The sequence below is a fragment of the Cydia fagiglandana genome, chromosome 18 (genome assembly GCF_963556715.1).
Source record: "Cydia fagiglandana chromosome 18, ilCydFagi1.1, whole genome shotgun sequence".
Taxonomy (NCBI): domain Eukaryota; kingdom Metazoa; phylum Arthropoda; class Insecta; order Lepidoptera; family Tortricidae; genus Cydia; species Cydia fagiglandana.
Genome location: NC_085949.1, coordinates 7,898,268 through 7,916,137, shown reverse-complemented (window position 1 = coordinate 7,916,137; position 17,870 = coordinate 7,898,268). Strand labels below are relative to the sequence as shown.

At 37.7% G+C, this 17,870-nt stretch overlaps 2 protein-coding genes across 2 annotated transcripts; one reads left to right on the top strand and one right to left on the bottom strand.

Annotated features, from left to right (window-relative positions):
* Positions 1-895: 895 nt before the first annotated feature.
* LOC134673046 (bilin-binding protein-like) lies at positions 896-12,702 on the top strand. The gene is made up of 4 exons (XM_063530985.1): positions 896-1,087; positions 6,771-6,984; positions 8,927-9,028; positions 11,758-12,702. The coding sequence occupies exons 1-4, from the start codon at positions 977-979 to the stop codon at positions 11,943-11,945; spliced, it is 615 nt and encodes a 204-aa protein (XP_063387055.1). The 5' UTR covers positions 896-976; the 3' UTR covers positions 11,946-12,702.
* A 536-nt stretch (positions 12,703-13,238) lies between these two features.
* On the bottom strand, positions 13,239-16,889 carry LOC134673045 (insecticyanin-A-like). Its single transcript, XM_063530984.1, has 4 exons — positions 16,721-16,889; positions 15,188-15,410; positions 14,508-14,612; positions 13,239-14,079 (listed from the first exon to the last, which is right to left on the bottom strand). Exons 1-4 carry the CDS (start codon positions 16,826-16,828, stop codon positions 13,886-13,888), a joined length of 630 nt encoding a protein of 209 aa, XP_063387054.1. The 5' UTR covers positions 16,829-16,889; the 3' UTR covers positions 13,239-13,885.
* Between the last annotated feature and the right edge of the window lie 981 nt (positions 16,890-17,870).

Here is a 17,870-nt window from a genome sequence, read left to right as displayed (position 1 = left end):
ACAGTGAGCCTCGTACGTCAGGCTACGCCCGACACTTTAAGTATGGGCGCGCCTTTTGGACCGAATCCGTTGCGTCACATAGGTACGTTTGAGTATGTTTCGCCTGACCACTACAAAAACGTTTTTTTTTAGCAATATTTTACGAAGTGAATATACTAAGAATTTTTTACTATGGGACCAAACTCAATATTGTACTTAAATTGGCTGTTTCATACATTTTGGCTGATCTGGACTTCTATACCTATTCACGTTATAAAATATTGCAGGTCATTAATAACACACCACGTATCTATATACTGCAAATTTATTTTGCAAAAAGCTTTTTGGATCGCCGTAGTCGCGTAAGGGTAATATTCCATTTCTAACCGCAGCTGCATTACTGTCAATTTCACTATGGAAATTGAAAATGACAGCGACGCGTTCAGTACCGGTAGTGCAGCTGCGGTTAGAAATGGAATGTTACCATAAACGTAACACGCATGTCGCGGATAGAATCCAGAGCACTTGTAGATTCGTAGCTCGAATTACCTACCCGATAAATTATTGTTTTATCGGGTGCATGCAAGCAAAGCCGGGTGCAAAAGCTAACAATATCTATATTTGATATGTGCTAATTGAGCTCTTTCAAATGATATACAACACGTCATCATTACCTATTTTCGTTTCGAGCGCTTCGGCCGCTCCGATATATCTGATGGCGACTGCATCTTCTAGAGTTCACGTACGCGAGTTAGTTACCATAGAAACTTACAGACGCTTCTCGAGCCCCACGTCCGCTTCGACCTCTGCACCGGCACCATTTTGTTAATCAAATAATCTTGCGATCGAAAAATTGAATCATGCCCATGACCTTAGGTACGCTACCCGAGCGTATATAAGGATGCAGCATCCCAAACTGGCTAGTACATTGCTTGATCTCGACTGGTAAAGTTGGCAGCGACTTAATTTTGAGCTTGTATATTAATCTAACCTAAAAATGCTGCATTTAGTCGTCTTGCTTGTAGCGGCAGTGGCTGCTTCAGCTAATGTCATCAACGAAAACTATTGCCCTGTGTTGAAGCCGGTAGAAAACTTCAATTTAACAGCGGTAAGTAGGCATTTTATTCTTGATTTAGTATCATGTCTTTAAACATCACGTTCATACAAAATTTGTATTGAACATCTAATCGCAGTGTACCTAGTAAATTAATTTATACAGTCAAGGTATTTAATTTCAGTACCATTGAATAAAATTGTACTTACTCACAGTTACATTCAATACTCGTATGATAGTCGCTGAGGACCTCATACTAAGTATTTTCACTGTGTCAAGGTACGAAATGGTACTGAAATTAAACTCTTTGACTGTTATACTATGCTTATTCAATTCAGGCCATCTAAGGTCTTCTGTTAAATTGTTGAACCAAAATTAAGTATATGTCCTCTTCAGATCAGAGATCTTACTGCCAAAGCATAGGTCCCGAAAATAATCATAGTAAAGAATTTGCGTACCTAGATAACAATAGAGTACAAGAAAATTGTATTTTTTAAAGCATTGTGAACAAAGAACAGGGGCCAAATTCGACATGTACAATTGTCAGATTTCGCATCCACGTCAAATCAACAGTTGATTTTATTGCATACCGAGTGTTGATTCCATCAACAGTGGATAATATCATTTGGTACAACCAAAACTCAACTCTAAACTAAGGGTGGTTCGGTTTGGTTTGCTTGTCACCCTAACTGTGGATTGTTAATGTCAAATTTTGACATTGTACGTATTCGAGAACTTATGATTTTTCCCACATCAACGGGAGATCAACACGATACGTCAAACGTCGCTTGTCGAATAGGGGTCCAGGCAATAATAATTTATTTAAATGACAATTTATTCATTTTTCAAATAGAAAAGCTTTTTGAACGTAAAACCCTTCTGGTGTTGCGGGTGTCCATGGGCGGCGGTAATCGCTTACCACCAGGTGATCCGTCTGCTCGTTTGCCTCCTATTTCATAAATAAAAACACCTTGTTATGAAATTTGAAATATTGTTATTTGCAGTGATCGTACATTTTCCAGCATTCCAGCATTCCAGCATTTTTGGTGCAGCGCAGTGTTGTTACCGGAATTGGTATAAATAATTTCAACCCTAATGATTAATTTGCGTTTATTACGTTGATATTAACCTTAATTCCATTTCAGTTGAAATTATTTATACCAATTCCGTCAACACCACGCGAATCGATTTGGTGCAGCGGCGTGGTGTTAACGGAATTGGTATAAATAATTTCAACCCTAATGATTAATTAGCGTTCATTACGTTAATATTAACCTTAATTCACCATTTCAGTTGAAATTATCTATACCAATTCCGTTAACACCCTCTGCTGCACCAAAAATGCTGGAAAATGTACGATCACTGGTTATTTGTATCGGAATCATTGACTAACAAAAAAATGCATAGGTCCATAATATTTTTATACCAACAAGATGAAGCTAATATAATCTTGTGATCTGATAATATATGTATAATATATCTCGAACGGAGATAGTTAGCGATAATATTTTTTGTGGAAAATGTTGATTCAATTGAAAAGCAAGAAATCGAAATGTCCAGCTACTTCTATTCTAAGGATCAAACATATTTGATTTTAAGTTTATAAATTAAATGAAATTCAAGGGGCTTGCCAAGATGCCAATCGTTTGCGCAGTATCAAACGAAACTGTTATCTCTCTCTATCACTCTTCTATATTAGTGCGACAAAGAGACATTTAGAAATAAGCGTATCGTTCGCTACGGCGCAAACGATTGTCATCTTTTAAAGCCAAGTTCGTGATAAAAATCCTATAATGACACACATGATGTTTCATACTAAAATAGCAGCAATCAGCAATGATAAACGTATATGATAAACAGATAAGTGATGACAAATACCAACACTGCCTAATTACCTACACCCAATTTGTAGGTATTCATTAGGTATAGGTCTACGTACGGACGCTGTTGGTAAGAATTAGTTACAGGCTTCGTATTGATTATAGGGTCGAATGAAGCATAGTTTGTATTATTAAGTACTTAAGTAACATGTAAAGTAGGTAGTTTGTGTCTCAAAACTTTTCATGATTTCACCGCCCACCTTCTTTACCAACCTATAAAATGACTTCTTTAATCACCATTGGCGCTCCATGTAGGTAAAACAAATATATCCGAACACACTTTTGTTACCAGAGAATTAAGGATTTGGTGTATACATAGATATGATTTAATTTTCTTAGGCACAAAAACTAGCGGGGCTGTTCAATATCAGCATAGTTTTTGGGACCGTCAATCCACCTTCTTCTGCCAAATGTGAGCATCTAGAACGAAATCCTTAGCTAAATTCCAAATGTCTTTGTTTCTTCTGGTTCGGCCACTACCGTGGGCGTATCATACTACAAAGAAAAATCCTTTTAAAATCAATGAAATACGATATCCAACAGTCTTTAACGGACTAGACTATCCACCACCACTCATAACCAATCCCAATCATAACACACGTTATCATTTCTCAAGTTAAGCAAACCAGTAGATAAGATCCAGGGACCGCCACAGACGTCATCTCTCGTTCCTTCTAGTCTGGAGATTGCTTGACAGCATATTTTCAATTGTTCTCGATGTCATCTTTCTTCTGTCTTGACAGCGCACTCTATTAGTCTCTTAAATGCATCTTAAATGCGGTTGATGGCATGATTCATGATTCTCTGTTATTGATTTCACCACTTTGATCGCCGCTATCTGTTCGGTGCTGACTGTACTAATACTAATCCACCCATTCAACAACTAGTCACAACAAAAAATCTAAAGTTGTCTCCATGAAATTGCAGTAATTTTCCGTGCATTTAAAGCGCAAATTTTCCTAACAAACCTTAACAATTGCGGTTCCGGCCTCAATCATTTACCGAGGAGCTGAATCAATTAATTGAATGAATGGGATAATTCGAATTACTCATCAACCAAACTGACCGAGCGTGAAGGACGCGCCGATAAAAAGAATCCATTGATGAACTTATAGCGGAAGGTGCTGGGTCTAACATGACGGCGTTGCATGAACAAGAGATTTCCTTTGGCAGGATTGGTCCTTAGGCTCCAAGCATGGGTTTAAGAAGTGGAGCCACCGAGATTTTTGATGTACATTTTCAGGGGGGGGGGGGGGGCTCTCAACTTGATCTTGATATCTATGTCATTTAAGCGACTAGGCCAAGTTTGGTATCATTTTCGTATAAATCGGGAATGCCGACTTCATTTATGATATCATAATGACACCATTCCGAAGTTAAAACACATAAAATATGAAAAAAATACTTATTTTTTCAATTCCTCTTCACCCCTAAACCGCTAAACCAATTTAGTTAAAATTTGGTATAGAGATAGTTTCAGTCCCAGGAAATAACATAGCATAATTTAAATCTCAAAAATCTTCCCCTAAGGGTATGAAAAGGGAGGTGAAAATTTGTATGGGGGTCCAATAACCGCTGAACCGATTTTGATAAAATTTGGTATAGAGATATTTTGAGTCCCGGGGAAGAAGATAGGATAGTTTTTATTTTAAAAAATCTCTCAGGAAGGTGTAACATTGTATGGGAGATCAATAACAGCTGAACCGATTTAGATGACATCTATGTCTACATCTTTGATTTAGTTGAAAATGATACTAAACTTGACACAGACTCTACAGGGGGCTTTTTGTATTTCGACCGCTAGATTTTGTGTATTTCGTCACAGAACAGATAAGTACAGAAGTCAATCACATGTATGTACTTTACATTTCATACCTACGCTCGGCGGTCGCTCTAGGGTTGCGATTGTTGCGAACTATGACTTATGCACAAAAAACTATCGTGGTAGTGGCACTCGTATTCACCGTATCGTATCTCGTATCTAGTTGTTTGATTTATTGTTGAGGATGAAACGGGAAGAATGGAAATATAAATTAATAATAACATTAATAACTCAAATAGGTATTTTAATTTTAATGTCATTGTTATATTACAAATTTGCCACAGAAAATATCTTGCGATGATTTCGAGATTGGCGAAATGCACGATTAATATATTTTAAAGTGTAATAATTTCGCATTCTCATGTACAATGTAATAAATTCGCATACGCATTCTCTCTGAAACCACTGGTAGCTTAAAAAATGACAATTCACCGGCTAATGTTGAATTTAAACAACCGTCCACTGTACAGTTATAATAACTTTTTGTTTTGTTTCTCCATTATTGCACAAAAAAGTTCACAGACGCGTGTCTCAAGCGGATGGCACTCGCGCTCGCACTGGTCCCAACTGGTCCGAGATATCGTGTCCGTGAGCAGTGTCTATGTGTGCGTTGCTCGAGCGCGCTTTGTATGTAGATTGATTTCTGTATCTTTTGTGATTTCGTTCAATAATATCTCCACTACTAGGCATTCAAATTCTACGAATAGAATTGAAAACGAGTGGTCAATACCACTCGATTCCAAATTTCTATCGCTCGTATTTCAAAAATTAGCATTTCGCCGTTTTCCACCGATTTTCGAGTGACGAAGTCGAGCAATCGAAATTCAAAAATCGCTTCCCAGATCGATCTCAACTGATTCTCGTGTAATTTCATGTGCAAGTTCGATAGTTACATTTTTTATTTATTATTCTGTTTTGTTTTTTTTTTAATGGTGAAGACATGAGGAACTAATAATGTTATTGCAAAATTTAGACACTTAGTCAGGGCACGTTCCTCGTAAAGACGCTGACCACAGGGGATAGGTTCTTAACTGGCGACTATGTACGGGAAATAGAGGCTTGGAAATAGAGGTATTTACCTCCTACTGTAGGAGTCCTACAAGCTGTACTGACGGTCTGCTCAGGATCGCAAAATAAAAGATCTAAAAACAGAAATTGAACGAGGATTCATGTGATAGGTCTTTGAACCTGTAGAGAACATCTTTTAGCCAAACTAAATTATGATGAATAGCGCAACCAAAGGAGCAAAACTATTGTTTTTCATCTGAACTTATACGAAACTAATGATCTGGCCGACTAATCGGCCATTCGAGCGCCGATTAGTCGGCTAGTCGGCTAGTCGGCCAAATCAATAGTCTGTACATCACTAGAACTTATACTTAAAAAATTATTAACCTCAGACGTCACTGACCCTTAAAACCCCCCACCCCCCACCTGCATCAAAAATCTGGGTGGCTCCACTTCTTAAATAAGGAAAACAAAGATTGATTTTACCAAAGGAAATCTCTTGTTCAGTGAACGCCGTAGTTGACCTTTTTATGGCCTGAGCACACTCCACTATTACTCTTATTGTACACAAATGTAGATTGATCGTAAAATAATAATAGTGTAACAGATTTTACGTATCAATGGCATTTTTTAGTCGGCTAATGCAAATGCTAATGTATGTTTACCGATAAGTTTGATTAAATAATCAACCTTAATGCAAATTCGATTAATAGATCGGTAGGTACCTGAACATTTTTAAATATCCTCTGTGATGATGATAACATAACAGACCTGCTAGCATGAGTTGTGTTCTCGCGCGCGACTCTATACATCTAGATTCAGTGCGACTTCTTCGACTAGCGCGCGAGAACGCAACTCAATTCATGCTAGACCGCCAGGTGTTTTAAAGTAAGTTTGTGTAGATCTGGTTTCAATCATTTTTGACGTTTTCATAACTATTTAAGACAGTAATTCAATATGTACATAACATATTTTCATAACTTTTGACTTCTAAACACTTAATAATAAATCTGCAATTCCCTTGCAGTATCAAGGCACGTGGTACGAGATCTCCAAGTACCCAAATTCAGCGGAGAAGAATGGCAAATGCGGCTCAGTTGAGTACAAGCTCGACGGCGAAGTGTTGAAGGTGAAGGACATTCACGTGGTCGACGGAGTTCAGACGTACGCTGAAGGCACGGCCAAGCTAGCTGCCGATGCGAATAAGGCTGGGAAGCTGGTCGTCTCGCTTAAGTTTGGAGGTAAGTGTAACGAGTTTTCCCTGAGAGTATTCCCTGGATAGCACATCGCACCAACGTTTCGATTCTTCAGGAGCTCAAGATCCAGACGAGGCTTTTAACCACCTGCCTACGAAGGATTCTGGAGTACTTTGGACACATAGCCAGGAAAAGCAGCGATAATCTCGAAAAATTAGTGGTCACTGGCAAAGTGGAAGGAAACAGACCTATGGGCAGAAGCCCGATACGTTGGACTGACCAGGTCCGCACCACCCTCAACACCACCCTCAACACCACCGTACACGACGCTCTCCACGAGGCAGCAGATAGAAGTGTATGGCACCGAGTGGTCCGCACAAAACTATTTCGACGAGATGGTCACGACCGTCAGCATTGAGGAAACTGACGCGAGGAGGAGGAGTAACGAGTTTATGGGCTTTTTTATTTAACTGTCTAACAGTCTCCACCATACAGCCAGCCGGTTTCATGTGGTTTAACTGCTCTCTAGACGTACTTAGTAGGTTTCAAATATCAATATCAAAGTTGCACTTTATAACTTACCAGTCGAAATTGCTCCGCTGCACCTTACGCTTAGTCGACATAATATTGGTGCTTGATGGTATAATATATATTATAAATTAATATATTATTCAATGGCGTGTGAAAATAGTCTATTTTGTATCTCCTTAATTATCTTTTAGCCTTTAGTACTACGAATTTGGTATCTTCATTTCTGAGTCAATTATTAGTTAGGTTTATAACGATAATTGAAATTTACAAGGCTACATAACACACTTTGCACTACGAGGGTGCGACCGCGTGAGCTGGCATTGGATAACTTATCTTATAATCCTACATGGCTACACTAGTCTTTATTGCTGTCACAATAAAGTTGCAATTAGTAGCTAAATTTGTTCGTTTATCGCGAAGATTATCATGTTATCCTGATTAAAGCAGAACAGGTTGTGTGGGAGGCAGTAAACGTGGTTAAATTGATACCTTAAAGGTACATAAGATTAATTTCATACATTCTATCAGTATGGTTAGTTTGGGCTTGGTTTAGTAGATGTAAAGAGAGATTTCTCTCCATGCGAGCATTGTGCCTGAAAACTAAAGTCCAATAAACATTGACATATATCTCAGGACTGGCCTTACGGGCAATAACAATGGGGCCAGGACAGAGGTGTGACACCGCTACAACGCGATTGGTTGATGAGTTCGCATCACGCACGATTGGCCGCAACTAGTTGCGTTAGACTGCACGATTGGCTCGAATTCGTGAGTGACACCGCTGAACTAGTACCAGTTTTAGTACCTGTAAGGCCCGTCCTGATATATTATATGCCAATGAAGGCCAGGCTACACCGGTTGCGCGTGCGTAGACGTGTAGACGTGTGCGTTGCGCTGCGTTGCAAACTAAGGATTTTCATAAAAAATGTCACACCGCGCAGTTCTCTTATATTTATTTACAACTCTGCCGGTGCGTGTGTAGGTTTGCATGATGAATTCAGACACAAAATTGAAATTTAATGGAATTGTTTGTGAATACAAAAATATTTAATATTAAGTACTTACATTATTTTGGTAGATTACAAAAGTGTGTCGTATAAAATATATTATGGGAACAATTGGGGCATTTGAGATAAAACTAAGTCTTCCTTTACCACCACTGCTATTTTCGGAAATTATTAGGTATTGAGTGGTGGTACAAAAATGGTGGCTACGCTACGGAGCTGGGTTATAACCGCGAAAATCGAAGTTCGCAAATTGCGGGCATTTTTCTCTGTCATTCTAATATTATGCCTTCATTGGAGTAAAAGAGAAAGATTTGCAATTTGCGAATTTCTGTTTTCGCGGTAGCCCCTCTGCAGCGTGTGCCGCACGTGCGCGTAACCCGGTGTGAAAGGCTCCCTACAAATACTTTCAGAAAACATTTTTGCTTCATAAAGAACCTGTTTGTTTACAGATGTGACTAAGGACTCCCCACTGAACATTCTTGCGACGGACTACACTCACTACGCCATTGCACACAACTGCAAATACGACGAGAAGAACAAGAACCAGCAAGGTTAGTTGGCATGTAATAATGACTGAATGAATGAATGAATGAATATTTTTATTACGTGTAACATATGGACACATTTTTTTTATTAGTAGAGCTTACAAACTACGGGGTTAGTAGGTACAGGAAAATTCAAAACAAAACAACACTGATGGGGGAATGCAATCCCTCACAGTGCAGCAAGTAGGGACAGTCAGTCCTATCCGCTATCATGCGAAGAATGCTGTTGATAATGTGAGAACGGAATCGAATTCATAAAAAGTTTACGCTTAACTAAATGCTAGTGCTACCATAGTTGGCGACCACGTACCGGATGGCGTAGCGTGGGTAGACCACAAGGTGGACTGACGACCTGGTAAAGGTTGCGGGAGTCCGCTGGATGCGGGTGGCGCAAGACCGGTCATTGAGGTACTCTGTCCGTCTGCTGGGGGAGGCCTATGTCCAGCAGTGGATGTCCTCTGGCTGATATGATGATGACGATGATGAAAAGCTACCACATAGTTGATACATATTGCATGCACTTAAGTGTTTGTCTATCATTTAAAAACTAAAATCTCTAATGGTAATTTTTTACTTATTCATATATATCAATATAATTAGTAGGGGACCCCAAGGCGAGTTGTGACAATTTTTACGTTAACCGGCATATCTCAGCAAAAAAGCATACCATCGCTTTGGTCCATAATTAGGCCATCTTTCGCTAGCTAAACAAACATGCACTGAATTTCATTTGGTAGTTAGTGTTTAATTTATTTCTTAGTGGACTAGGTACCTAAAAACTAATACCTATTCACACATATAAAGCACAAAAAAATTCCATGAAAAAAAAATCGAATTCAAAATCACAATAACAACGGTAAATTATTTATAGTACTCGAAAACTATTACATTTTCACATCACCTATTCGAAAAAGGGCTTTTTCTTCCCTGCTACGAGGGATCAAAGTGGCACTTTTCTTCCCTGCTAGGAGGGATCAAAGTTGTACTTTTCTGTTCTAGGACACGATTTTTTCTTTCTTGCATACTGTTTTTTTTTGGTCAATTGATACATATTTTGGAACATAACAATTTCCTCATAGTTGATGTGAAAAGCAGTATGTGTCACACGGTATTTAAATTATTTCGTCATGGGCGTTAACACTTGAATCCCTCATTACGCTCAGGCTTCTACTTTTGCAGAATCCATCGCTTCATTCAGGATTCAATGTACGCCCTTGACGGAAATATACCATTTCGATACTTTGTAACACAAACTACTATTGTTTACTGACCTTTAAATTGATAGTCTTCAAAACAAATAAGTATGCAAAAGTCTAAACAAATCCTTTAGTTATTGCAAAAGAACAATATAATAATATTGCGCGAAATCGACATAATATTTATTGTATAAAGACTTCTAAATATTAATTTATCTATGTCGGTGGCCGATCGTAAGATCAGGCTGATCGTAATGTTCCAGTGTAATGTTTTGACGATAGTCACATGAAACCAATATATAGGTAGGATAGGTTCCTTAGGTTGCTTCAGATGCCCGGAGGGCAAACTGCTCAGAAATAGTAGCCCCGCGTAGCGGGGCTCCGTCGACTCAGGGAACGAGTTAAAAATTTTCACGTTTCATGGCTCCTCATCACGTTGGGCCAACTCCAACACCAACGAGGGACGCATTTATGCGTTAGAGGGAGCAAGTGATATTGCTATCTCATTCTACCGCATGGCTGCGTCCCTCGTTGGCGTTGGCCCAACGTGAAGAGGAGCCATCACGATATGCCTGATCTTACGATCGGCCGCCGACATCTACATTGTCTACGTGATAATTGGTGGTATTTTTTTCAGATCAGAGTCACTAGACATATCCGGATAATTGTTTATCTGGGTCACTGTCGTAAATAATATTGCTTCCTCGAAATTTAATTAACTGAATAAGCTGTGCTTGATAAAATCAATAAAGATATCGTAAAATTTGATTGGGTTTAGTAATCTGTTGTTTGCAGAACTACATAGTACAATCAAGGCATCAATTTTTGCTAAATACATACATGTTTTTGAATCGCACGTGTAATAATATTTAACCAATATTTCGAGCTTAGGAACATGGGAGAAGAAAATATTTCAAAATATTTGTCGAAAATCAAGTTCTTGTTTAACTTGAAGTTTTTGAAGTCTTTTATTGTCCTTCATAGGCTATGGTCCTTGATCAACTCTACATGAGGTCCATTCTGATCTGACCGACGACGGGCCGATCCTATATACAAAACTAGATAAAAAATTCAAAACTCTTAAATTGTTAAATCTGAATCCTTTCCTTGTTTCTTACATGTACTTATTATATATTTTTGCGTCCGGTGCACATTTTATCAGTTTTGTTTGTGCATTGCATTTTTGTAAATCTTTAAAACGTTTATATATTACACGAGCGTTAAGTAACGTGACTCAACTGATAACAATTTTTCTTAGATTACTTAGGATTGATAAAAAATATGGGTGGGTAGGATTTATTATTTTTTGTAAGCTTTCTAGAAAGGGAAACCCCGTAATCAAAGATTAGTTTCCCAATTTCTCTGTAGTTATATGAACGCTGAATTTTACACTACCTATCCTAATAAATAGATGGAATAATAGTAATTCTCGTTATGTTCGGTACTAGGTTATGTTATTGTGCTAATAAATGCTTTCTTCTTCTTTTACTTGATAATGATATTGTTTCTGTTTCTAAGTTATATATTTCATTTTCTCAGATTTTGCCTGGGAAATCCTATCACGAAGCAAGAAACTAGAGGGTGAAGCCAAGACCGCCGTGGACAACTACCTGAAGGCCAACGCTAAGGAGCTGGACACCAGCAAGTTCGTGCAGACCGACTTCTCCGAGGCTGCCTGCAAGTTCACCAGCACCAACCTTATCACTGAAGCTGTGAAGCACCATTGAGAACCCTGAACCAGTTCACTGACCGAAAGTCGCAAATTTTGATACATCATATAAAGAAAAATAATGTGCATTACATTTAATCTTCTTCGTATTTGTAGAACCGTGCTAGTTAACTGACCGAAAGTCGCAACTTTTGATACATCATATAAAGATAAATAATGTGACATTTAATCTTCGTTTTTGTATGCTATAGCTTTTTGCTGCCAGCCCTAAACCTTATAGCAGGGCGTTAAAATCTACCAACGGTCAGTGTTTAATGTGTAAGTTCTTAAATTCATTCCTTATTACGATATAAACAACACAGCCTATTGTCTTTTATAAGTGAAAAAAAACAGTTTTTGTTTGCTATAGCTTTTTGCTGCCAGACCTAAATCTTATAGCAGGGCGTTAAAATCTACCAACGGTCAGTCTTATTATGTATAAGTTCTTAACGTTATTCTGTATAACGATATAAATAACACATCCTTTTCTCTTTTATATCTGAAATATATCGTTATGACTGTCTCTTTCCCTTTGTAGTCTTAAGGTTAAGGATTCTCAAGTTTAATTGGAAAAAGGCTCTTACCTATATACTATGCATTTTTCTCTTTTTTCTGGTGATTTATATGAAAATTTACTAACAAGTTCACAGTTTGTAGTATTTTGCTGCTGTTTAAGCTATTCTAACTACTTTACATTTAATATGTGATAATTTATGTTAGTTCGTTCAGAACTTAGTTGAATAATTGTGTAATAAAGATATGCTTTTTCTTTCTCATGTTTTATTTGTTTTCTCCTTCCTATACAATAGGTATCTACCTAATTTTAATCACTACACCTTATAAAACAAAGTCCCCCTCTGCCATCTGTCCATCTGTCTGTTTGTACTCGTATGTTCGCGATAAACTCAAAAACTACTGAACGAGTTTTCATGCGGTTTTCACCTATGAATCGAGTGTTTCTTATTTATTTATTTAAACTTTATTGCACAATAAATGAAGAGTACAAATGGCGGACTTAATGCCAGAAGAACCAAGATGTTTCTTGGTTTAGGTGTATAATTTGTTAACCGGTGCGAAGCCGGGGCGAGGCGCTAGTTATTTAAATAAAGTCAATTAATTAATTAATATACAAAAATATACAAATGGTGGATTTAATGCCTTTGGCAATCTCTACTAGTTAACCATAGGGCTAAAAAGAGACGATTGATTTTATTTAATGGTTGATCGATGGCTATTTTTTGTAGCGGTGTTATTCGTATAGATACTTGATTTGACAAAATAAAATGTGTTATTTTAAAATTAAATAACAATAAAACTGCCGGTCGTTTTTAATAAAAATATATAATCACAGTTTTTTTGTATAAGTGTATAAAAATTAAAACATTGGAAAAGACACTTCAGCCGACCAGTCTTCTTCGACTAATTACATTAGTCGGGTTATGCAAGTTGATATTTTATAAATTGAAAACATTGCTTAAGACGAAACAGGAGCTGATTTTAAATATTGGTAAATATACCCGTCTCGCTAACGGAAGCGGCTCCTAAAACTAGTGCGATAAGGACAAGGCGAAAAATCCCGCGTAAATATCTCAATAATCGAGGTTTCGTACTCGCCTGTTTCCTCCTCCAAAACTAAACCGATCCTAACCAAACTTGGAAATCCAAATTATTACAAAATTATCTGTGTCAGACCGTTTTGCTTTTTTGGCTAATTGATATCAGTTTTGAATAGCACGCCTCTCATTTTTGAAGGGCTCTAGCGCATTGAATAACAAAAATATCAAATAAAGCAAAACGGTCCAACACAGATATGGACAATATTAATCTGTGTTGAAAAAATCATTGCTCTAGCATCCAAACCCACGGAGGAAACAGTCGAGTACGTTTGTATGGAGAAATTACCACTCCAGTTGGCTCTTAACGTGACAGGTAATCTAATTTAATATTTATATTATAAGATTACCAAAAATTACTAGTAAAGAAATCTGTCTCGAATTTTTGCGAGAACTGACATTCTGCGTCTGAGAATTCTTTAAAAACAAATGACTGTCTATGCTCGGCCAACTCCGTGTATTTTGACAAGGCGTCTTCAACTTTTTTCAATGTTTCTCCTTCTAACTTTTGCTTGTTTCTTGATAAGACCCAGGAGAAAACTGTAAAGAAAAACATAATGTGAATTTTTACGATTTTTTACCTCTGTATCTGTGACATGTCATTTTAATGTATAAATTGAACTATATTGCAGATCATTGTTCCAAATTGTTATTGCAGATCAAAGATATGTTTACATTTTTCGCCTTATTACAAAGGCATAAGGTGTAAAAGTGTAAACATATCTTTAACGTTGACTGGACTTAGGTACTCATACGATAGCCTGACTGACAAGTCGAGCTTAAAGTCTGGTTTTATCATGATCAAATCATCGACTGATCATGTTTTACAGTCGCCATCAGATATATCGGAGCGGCCAAGGTGCTCACAAATATCTGAGCACGCCTCTATTGTCAAGGCGTTAGAGTGCTTGTTCAGATATTGTGAACACCTTGGCAGCTCCGATATATCTGATGGCGACTGTACCTACCGTAATGGGTTCTCGGCTTCTTCTTGTAAGTCTTGCAGGTGTATGCGATGGCATAGTTGTCGTAGTCAGTGGATAGTATGAAGAACGGGAACTGTAGCACTTTATCTGAAATTATATGTATACTATAGTAGGTTATAATTACTCTTAAAACTTGAAAAAAAAATACTTAATGATAATTGAAGTCGGTTTTGGTTTGGTAAGAACGATTACAGTTTTAAACGATCCCTTTAGAAATAAGTAGGAACTTAACTGAAAGAAAAAAACGAATAAAAAAACAACAGATTTCCTCGAACTATCTTGCTGAGTAGCATTTCAACATACTTTCGAAAAAAAAACGTACGCAATTTGGTTTATCCGTTTGAAAGCTACGATATAATAAGCACATGATAACGATATGCATAAAGTTCCATTTCAGTTTTGACAATTCGTGCGTAGTGACAGTTTTTGTGTTTGATGGTAACATTCCATTTCTAACCGCAGCTGCACTACCGGTACTAAACGCGTCGCTGTCATTGTCAATTTCCATAGTAAAATGAACAGTAATGCAGCTGCGGTCAGAAATGGAATGTTACCATGACACGGCATCGAAAAGGTAATTATGGGCCAAAATAAAGAATTTCATTAAATCAAGTACCTCTTTTTGCGTCAAGTAATATTACTTTAACTATCGGGTATCTTACCAGCATTCTCGTAACTGACAATGAACTGCGCCCTGTTTCCAGCATCGAAGGTGGGATCAACCCTAGCCAGATAAGACTTGTGAGTCCGGTTCCCCTCAGCAACCACGTAGGTCTCCTTTAGGGTGTAACCCAGGTTGTCCTCTTGGAAGTCCAGCGTAGCGCAGTCGTAGATCGATCGACCATCGCTGGCGTAGCTGGCCACGTTGTACCAGCTGCCTGAAAACTGGTTGTGGACACTTATTAGAATTTTGCTTTTTATTCCCTTTCTATAAATTTAAGAGCTGTGCTCTTGTCGGTGGAGCAATCTCCAACTCGTCCGGTTCTTTCTGGTATGACACGACCTGAACGTTTTATTTGGTTGAAATAATTTATTCTCGGTCTTCCTCTTCCTCTCTTTCCCTACATTTTTCCTTCTATGATGTTCTTTAGGAACATGTCGTGTCGTAGCAGATGTCCAATTAGTATTCCTCTTCATTTTTTACCGTGAGACGGCGCACCAAGGACGTGAGGCCGGGCCCTTACTTCGTATAACAGATTATATAACCTACATTTGTGTGTGATTTGATTGCTATCACAACTGAATGATTATAAAATTTACTAATTAGTCAAATCAGAAAATATGTAAAAAAAATATTATCCACTAATCCGAAAGAATGCCTCCATATCTACCTAAATTAATCATCTGTGAATAATTGCATAGAATCATATTTTAATTTGCCGTTATCTGCTTAGATTGTATCGGAATTCTGAGAACATGATTATTCATTAGATATATCCTGATGACGCATCGAATGATGAAGAAAGTATATTTTGGGCGTGGAGAAAATATTTCATAATATTGATACCTATACAGGGTGGCTAAAAAAATATTGTATTCCCGTTGCTGGGTTATACTGAGCAACTTTTAATATGGGATCAACCCCGAAATCGCGAAAAAAAATTTGGCTGTTGCATACATTTTGACTGGTCCATTTGCTATGGGAAGGTAATTTTTTTTCGCGATTTCGGGGTTGGTCCCTTAGTAAAAGTTGCTTAGTATAATCCCAAACCTCCCCGGCAACGGGAATGCAGTTATTTTTTAGCCATCGTGTATATTTAGTAAACTATTTTTTTTGTAACATAATTCAATAGGTAGGTAGTAGGTACCTACTCAGGTAAGTACCTACTTTATTATCTGATAAACAACTTAAATATCATACATATAGGTACAACATGTGAAACAGGGATAAAATAGTAGATTGTGTCACAACGAAGCAAAAATAACTTATTTATGGCGAGGGCGGACATTGATTTCTGAGCGTAGTGAGGGATACAAGTGTTACCGCCCAATGTGGAAGTAATCTTGCTGCATTGTGACACATACTGCTTTTCACATCGCCTATGGGAAAATATTATGTTTCAAAATATTAATTTTTAATCTAAAAAAATTGTATGCAAAAAAGTAAAAAAAAATAGTGTCCTAGAATAGAAAAGTGTCTATGAATTAAACATTTTTACTAAAGTTTTGTTAGATGCAATCATAATCTAATTTACCTTGGTGTAATCCAAATTTTCTTGAATTTTGATCGTTGGACATTCTCCCTGTATATTATCCGCCGAAACCCCAAAAACCCCAAGCAGACAACATACTAAAAACAACATTCTTTATTCTGTTTATTTTTAAACAAGTACTCGGGGCGAAGTTGTGATATCGAATGCTTGCGCGTCGCATCCCACGCGATAATTATCCAATGAAATGACCCCTGAGTAAAGCTGTTTTATATTGAAATTGCTGGTTAAATTGAACAACCGTATGGAGTTTCCTATAATGTTTCCTCTGAGTATTTATAGCGCGCCACATGGGTCAGTTTTCAAGGTCTTTTGCACGTTTTGGTTATTATTTTGTGCAAATTATATTCGATCCCGGTAAGGTAATGTGGGGTAAGAGCAGGGACGTATTTTAAAATTTGGTGCCCCGGGCCATTAAGTTTCGCCGCCCCAAAAGTCAAGGAAAAAAATTTAAATGCAATCCGCCAGGCGCGGCATACGCCGCCCTTAGCGGATTGGCGCCCTGGGCCATGGCCCTAGGGTAAATACGCCCCTAGGTAAGAGAAACGGTTTTTTTACTCGGGGCACAGAATAAATAATAGTACTAGGTACAGAAGACTCACTCTCTAACAAAACGCTTCTGATGTTACGATCAGCACACATATGGCCGCTAGGTGGCGACAGCGCCACGCGCGGCTTATGGCTTTCCCCAAAATTGGGATGGAACGGATGTACTTTTAGCTACCTGTAGCAAAGCGACGAAATCGCGGAGTGAGCCACGCCTGCTCGCGGCAAGAGTAACAATATGAGGATTTCCTACAAGTGTTACTCTTGCCCCAATTTTTGTCTTTAGATCTGACCTTACCTACTGATAAATTTAGTTAAATATGTATTAACTGGACTTAACTTTACTTACAGTATTTTTATATAGAGTAAGCAGCTACCTAAGTTATTTATTTTTCACGTTTCTAAACCCAAGTTTTTGGGCTCTTACATTTGAACTGCATTGTGAACATGTCTTTAGGTAATAGGTCAAATGGATGAGTCGAATTTGTCAATAGATAATACAATCGTTTTCTAGAACTGAGCTGACATAAACAAAACAACAGTACATAAACACGATAGTTTTTATATTGTACATATGTTGGTGTTGTAT

What these genes read in the sequence shown, in the direction of transcription:
- LOC134673046 (XM_063530985.1), top strand. Translation starts at nt 977, where the DNA reads ATGCTGCATTTAGTCGTCTTGCTTGTAGCGGCAGTGGCTGCTTCAGCT. An exon ending in AAAACTTCAATTTAACAGCG is followed by an intron (nt 1,088 to 6,770) that starts GTAAGTAGGCAT and finishes ATTCCCTTGCAG; the next exon opens with TATCAAGGCACGTGGTACGA. An exon ending in CGTCTCGCTTAAGTTTGGAG is followed by an intron (nt 6,985 to 8,926) that starts GTAAGTGTAACG and finishes GTTTGTTTACAG; the next exon opens with ATGTGACTAAGGACTCCCCA.
- LOC134673045 (XM_063530984.1), bottom strand. Translation starts at nt 16,828, where the DNA reads ATGTTGTTTTTAGTATGTTGTCTGCTTGGGGTTTTTGGGGTTTCGGCG. An exon ending in AAAATTTGGATTACACCAAG is followed by an intron (nt 15,411 to 16,720) that starts GTAAATTAGATT and finishes GTCCACAACCAG; the next exon opens with TTTTCAGGCAGCTGGTACAA. An exon ending in GAAGCCGAGAACCCATTACG is followed by an intron (nt 14,080 to 14,507) that starts GTAGGTACAGTC and finishes TTTTCTTTACAG; the next exon opens with TTTTCTCCTGGGTCTTATCA.